At 34.5% G+C, this 6,652-nt stretch overlaps 1 protein-coding gene across 1 annotated transcript; it reads left to right on the top strand.

The window, feature by feature from the left end:
* The first annotated feature begins 1,229 nt into the window (after positions 1–1,229).
* On the top strand, positions 1,230–6,159 carry LOC107782099 (putative fructokinase-7). The gene is made up of 7 exons (XM_016602935.2): positions 1,230–1,475; positions 2,383–2,600; positions 3,703–3,915; positions 4,010–4,207; positions 4,280–4,420; positions 4,763–4,879; positions 5,550–6,159. Exons 1-7 carry the CDS (start codon positions 1,454–1,456, stop codon positions 5,682–5,684), a joined length of 1,044 nt encoding a protein of 347 aa, XP_016458421.1. The 5' UTR covers positions 1,230–1,453; the 3' UTR covers positions 5,685–6,159.
* The last annotated feature ends 493 nt before the right edge of the window (positions 6,160–6,652 follow it).

Here is a 6,652-nt window from a genome sequence, read left to right as displayed (position 1 = left end):
GATTGCTTTTTGTGAAGTCGCACCATTCACTCAAAGCTTTATTTTAATAATATTAATATTATTTTACAAAGCAGTGTAGTACATGACTCGACATACACGCGCAACGACGTGCCGAAAAACAAGTAATGTATGGTTACATATTGATAATGTTTTTTTCTAATAAGGTTTCGCATTTCGGGGTCATTGTAAGTTGCATTAGGAGTTTAGGAATTCTACATAAATTTTTTAATATTTGCATAACTAATACAGGGTTTCGATTATAAAAACTCTGCATATTTACACTGTTTTCCTTTGCCAATCTTTGTTATATTCTCAATTTGACAAAATAAAAGTTAAGTTTACTGCCCATTTTACCAATCGAAACAACCGCACTGAAAATGTGAATACTGTACTACAAGTATATTTGAACTACAAGTAAAAAAGCTAAATTGGATTCAAGCTAAGATATGATATTCTGTTAATTATCCATTAACAAGGACTCTAATTTCATTAAAATCTCCTAATGAAGTTATTAATCTCAAGATTTTAATCATGGATATACTAAGAGCCCGTTTGGACATAAGAAATTTTTTCCTTTTTTTTTTTCAAAAAACTTTCATCTTTTTTCGAAGTCAGCGTTTGTTCATAAATTTTTTAATTTTCACTTGAAAATGCATTTTGGAAATTTAAAAAACTCCAAAAAACTATTTTTCAAAATTTTCACTCAAATCACTCACAAAACTTCAAAAACAACCTAAAATTATATTCATGTCCAAACACAACTCTAAATTTCAAATACCATTTTCACTTGAAAAACATTTCCCCCCTATTTTGGAATTTTACAATTCTTATGTCCAAACGCCCACTAAGAGCCCGTTTGGACATAAGAAAATTCACTTTTTTCTGAAATCGATTTTTGCCATAAATTTTTAAATTTTCACTTGAAGATGGATTTTTGAATTTTTCGAAAATTTAAAAAATTCCAAAAAGCTGTTTCCCAAAATTTTTACTCAGACCACTCAAAAAACTTCAAAAATAACCCAAAATTATATTCATACCCAAACACAACTCTAAATTTCAAATACCATTTTTATTTCCGGAATTTTACGATTCTTATGTCCAAACGCCCCCGAAGTAATTTTCACAAACTGAAAATTTGAGAATATTCACCCGCAAAAGAAAATTAAGACGCATGCCGTGTCAGCAAGTAATCATAAAGGGTGGCATAAAATGAGGAAAAAGAGCAATTTGTTCATTTTACTTTCTTGTCAACTTCAAAAACCCATCTCTAGCTCTCTTTCAAGATTCCCCTATTTCCATAGACCATTTTCACTTTCTTTAGGGACAAACGCCTAGCTCTTGCCTTTCTCTTTCTCTCTCTCTCTCTCTTTCTGCCTGTGATTTTGCGTGCGTGTTCTTGTGATATTTCCAAAGCAACCACTTTTAGCACTAAGATTTCATCATCGATCACAATATGGCTGACGAATCGATTTCAGGTTCTGCATCTATCTCTTAGTGGGTACATAGAACATACATTTACAAATATTGAATATATACTCTGTCGGTTATTGTTTCAGAATTCTGGTTTTAGTAGCTTGTTTGTTTCAGGGTTCTATACTGTCTTGAATCTTTTTCAGATATTCGATCTTTGTTGTTTCATGATAGTGGCTTTCTCGGGGTTGTTGTTTTTGTAATGATCATTATAGAAGCATCATATTGTAAAGAAGAGTTAGTGTTTCTTTCTTTACACTGTAATTGTAGTTGATCTGATTAGCTTTAAAGAAAAAAATAATTTAAGAGATATTGCTATTAAGAAATTATGACAAAGAAAATTGGCCAAATGGGTCATACTGCGGCAGTAGAGTTTCTTTTGTGGTTCTCTTCAAGTGTTGTCTTTTAAGTTTTATTGTGTATATTTGAATTAAGTCCTGTTAATTCAGATTTTCACAAGATTGGAAGCTTTCTGGTAGAAAGAAAGAAAAAATGCTTTCTGGTTTATCTAATTCCGAACTACTTGATATAGCTCATGTAAACAAGGATTTGTTTAGACGCAGTTTGTTAATGCATGCCCAAATTTAAAGCTGACATCTGACTTCCCTGTCTTGAATGAAATTAGTAGTAATTGCATTTGTTAGCCGGGCCGGGGGGGGGGGGTTATTTTAAAATAAAAATTTTGATGCTTTTAATTTAGAAGCTGCTATGATTTGATTTGATTCAAGAGAACTTGGGTCATTTGGCTGTAAGCTCTGTTGAGTTCTGAACTTTGGAGGGGGCTATTTTTTTATTTTAAAATAAAAATTTTGATGCTTTTAATTTAGAAGCTGCTATGAATTGATTTGATTCAAGAGAACTTGGTCATTTGGCTGTAAGCTCTGTTGAGTTCTGAACTTTGGATGTTTGCAGGCAATTTGAAAGACCTTTCTTTGAATACGAATGGTGCGGCAACAAAGCAGTCTCATTTAGTTGTTTGCTTTGGAGAGATGCTGATTGACTTTGTCCCAACTGTCGGTGGAGTTTCACTTGCGGAAGCTGCTGCCTTTGAAAAAGCTCCTGGTGGTGCACCCGCTAATGTTGCCGTGTGCATTGCTAAGTTGGGGGGTTCTTCTGCTTTTATTGGGAAGGTACAGTTTTTTTTCCTATTGTTCTTAAATTCTCATTATATGCAGTAATGGAAGGTTGTTTGGATGAGGATGCTCCTTTTTTCTCTTTTGGGTGGGAGGTTGAAAATGTTTGATCTAACTTTTATTATGTTCTATAAGTACATGTCTGATATTGTATTACAAATTTCTCCTATCAGAGGGTACCTACTTTGAATTGTTGAAGTTGTCCTTGTGCTTTTGCCGTACTATATGGGGAGCAAAAATTCTTTGTTTTATTTTCTTGGTGCTTAAATATGTACAAGAACCATGCGGTGCAATTCTACTGTGAAGTGTGTAGTATAAGAGCAACGCTGCCTTGTCCATGTACTTGTGTTATATTGATACTTAAATTGTAAAATTCAAATCAGTTATTGTCTTTCAACTGTTGAATTCCAGTGATGCATGCCTAAATTTTTAGGTTGTGTTCGCTCTGAAATAGAAAACTGAAAACAGATTCCTTCTTAGTAGCTCATGCGAATAGTTAGGCTAAGTTCTTCTTTTTCTTTGGTCTTTTTAAAAAAAAAGGGAATTCATAAAGAAAAAGTTTAAATTGCTATTTTCTTGTTTGAAAATGCTAAGAATCCTTATCATTCTATAAAAAAGGTTTAAATCGCTACTTCTGCCTTCTGTGAGTGGATAAATGTGTAAATGATTTTGCATACTATGAGATAGGCTAGTGTACAGTTTGCTCAATCGCATAGAAACAGAAAACAGATTGTACAGTCGATTGGTATCATCATGCGTTACGTATATATCGTCATCCAACTAGTTTTCAGATGAAGAATTTGGAACAGTGCTTGCATTAACGTTTTTATATGTTTTGAGTTTCTGTATATGTTTGTTTATCAATCAATAGAATGGATCTGGGATGAGGAATTTTACTTCTGCAAGACCCTGCACTGGATCCACTTAGTCATGTTATGTACTTTCTTTTTGTTGCTTTTTCATCTTGTGGACTGAACTTTTTTCCCTTGCTTCTGTACTGATTATTATTCTTAATTGAAACCTTTGTGCTATGCTTTAATTGGTGACGACTTCGAATGCGGCCTATAGATAGCTTTAAGATCTGTGCATTTTGAATTAGGTCGGTGAGGATGACTTCGGGCATATGTTAGCTGACATTTTGAAGCAACACAACGTTGACAATTCTGGCATGCGGTTTGACCATGATGCAAGGACTGCACTAGCCTTCGTTACACTCACAGCTGAAGGTGAGCGGGAATTTGTGTTTTTCCGCAATCCTAGTGCTGATATGCTTCTTCGGGAGTCAGAACTCGATGTAGATCTTGTTAAAAAGGTGTAAATTCCTGCTTTATTCCTTCAATGCATAGAAGTGTTTTCCATTTAGCTTCAATGCAAGATTTCCTAAAAGGCGTATTAATCATGTCCAGGCCACCATTTTCCATTATGGTTCAATTAGTTTGATCGAAGAACCCTGTAGATCAACACAACTTGCTGCAATGGACATAGCCAAAAGATCAGGTAGCATACTCTCGTATGATCCAAACCTGAGATTGCCCTTGTGGCCTTCAGAAGATGCTGCTCGAAGTGGAATAATGAGTGTGTGGAACCTAGCAGATGTTATTAAGGTATGATGTTTCTCCATAAATGCATCACCTGCTGAGTTCTCTTTAACAATGAAAAACTGTGTTTACATGCAGATAAGTGAGGATGAAATTTCATTCTTGACTGGAGCTGATGATCCAAATGATGATGAGGTGGTGTTGAAGAGGCTTTTCCATCCTAATCTGAAGCTTTTGCTTGTAACTGAAGGTTCGGCTGGTTGTAGATATTACACCAAGGTATTATTTTCCCTATTTTATCCACATATTTTCTTTGATTTTGCAGGAAAACTAACATATAATGCTTAGAGTTGAAGATTTTACTATACAGCTACAACTTTATTTTCTCTGAAGATGTAAAATGTCTCAGCCTCCCAGGCACATTAAATTTTACCAAATAGTATTAAACAATAAGTAGAATTTACGTTATGTATATTTATCATAAAAAAGAATTTTATGTTATTTATGCAGTGCATTTTTGTACTTGCATGTTACTGTTAGTGATGTTAAATGCATGAATATCTTAGCTTTTGTCCTCTTAGAAACATTATTTGCCTGTAGATACTGACTCAATTGATGCAGGAATTCAAGGGAAGAGTACATGGTATTAAAGTAAAAGCTGTTGATACAACTGGTGCGGGTGATGCATTTGTCGGTGGAATTCTCAAGTGTCTAGCTTCTGATGCTGATCTCTATCAGGTGCATGAATTTGGATATGAGCAAAAAAGCCAATAGTAGTTTTCTCATTGTTCATGCTTCTTACTGCAATCTATTGTTCACCTTATCATACTTTCTTCCCCTTGTTAACCCTTTTCTTGATTTGGTAAAAAAAAGAAAAGGCCCATTGTGACATCTTCACCCGATTGCATTCCTTCAACACCCCCCCCCTCCCCCCCCTAATTCTAGTCTCTATTCTTACGAGGTTATAAATAGGGAGAATAACTCCAGAAGTTTGTAGTTTCAAGTAGCTGCTTCATATCCTCTTGCTGAGAGGGCAAAATCCTTCCAGCAGTACTGAAAATCGAGTTACCCTGTCAAAACCAAGTTGTCAGTTCACTGCTTTCGCGATTGTATAGTTATTTGATTGATGAGGTAATTTGTTCCCTGATAGTTTGATCGTACACCCCAGCAAGTTAAGATTGTTTTGCTTTCACCGGTTTAATTGGTCTTTCTCAGTATTGTTTTGCTTTCATCGGTGTAATTGGTCTTTCTCCAACTATATCCCATCACAACATTATGAAAGATTCTAGTCTCCTTTTAGTGGGCACTTTTTCTTGTTTATTTCCATTTTTTGATCTCATCATGTCTGTTTCATTGAGTGAACATCAAACTCCTAACTCTGGAAATCCTTTTTTATTATACTTGGCAGGATGAGAAGCGACTAAGGGACGCTCTCTTTTTCGCTAATGCTTGTGCTGCCCTGACAGTGACAGGAAGAGGAGGAATCCCTTCCCTTCCTTCCCAAGAAGCAGTTCAACAAACTCTCACCGAGGTCACTGCTTAAGAAGACAAAAACAACTTTTGTTCTCATCATGTTGTATCTGCATTATTTTAGATTTATCTGCATAATGAGCTATTCATTTTCTTCTTGTCTCTGGTATCTGCTGGTTCTTTCCTCAATTTGGAAAGTTGTTGCAGCTAAAGAGACATCTAAGAGATGCAAAAAATAAAAATAAAATAGCACAGCGTCTTCTTTCGTCATACAAGGAAATGGTGGAAGCCTTTTCTGCTAGTCCAAAAGAACTTAATACAAGCTGTGATGTCTCTGGTACATATCCGATCCTGTTGTGGATCCATCAGATCATGGTATACTTAGGATGTTAAACAGCCAAGATAGAGGTTTAGTATTGGATTTTGAGATTAACTGCGTGTAGAGGGAAAAAAAAAGTGTATGCATTTCACGACCTTTGGTTATAGCTTTTGTTGTTATTCAAAATAATCGTACCACTATACCAGAATGCCATTTCTTTCCTTTTCAATTGCCTTTTTTTGTTTCCTTTAAGTCTCTGTATTAGAAGCTGACTTCATGAGAGGGCAACTTCATTGTATCGTGAGAACTAATGGGGAATCTGTCTTAATCTCTCTTAATACATGTGGAATCTATATTAGTTAGGTATTAATTATGTAAGGGATTACTTATGCATGTATTAGTTATGCAGGGATAAGTTATGCAAGGTTGAGTTATGGATTAGTTATGCAAGGTTGAGTTATGGATTAGTTATGCGGTAGTTATATAAGGATTAATAATATAAATGTAATGTGAGTGTTATTTATTATTAGCATACTTTATTTTATTAAAATTGTTAGTATAGTTTAAATATATATTTTTAAACAAAAAAAATACAAGTTTGAATAAAGGGTATTCTTGTCATTTTGTGTTTTAATACAAGTATTACTAATACATGTATAAGTTATTCCACCTTCTACCCTCCATAAATAATACATAGATTCCCTCATAACTTATACATGTAT

This window comes from Nicotiana tabacum, chromosome 4 (genome assembly GCF_000715075.1).
Source record: "Nicotiana tabacum cultivar K326 chromosome 4, ASM71507v2, whole genome shotgun sequence".
Lineage (NCBI taxonomy): Eukaryota > Viridiplantae > Streptophyta > Magnoliopsida > Solanales > Solanaceae > Nicotiana > Nicotiana tabacum.
Note: the sequence above shows the minus strand (reverse complement) of the source record. Positions and strands in the feature narration are given on the sequence as shown.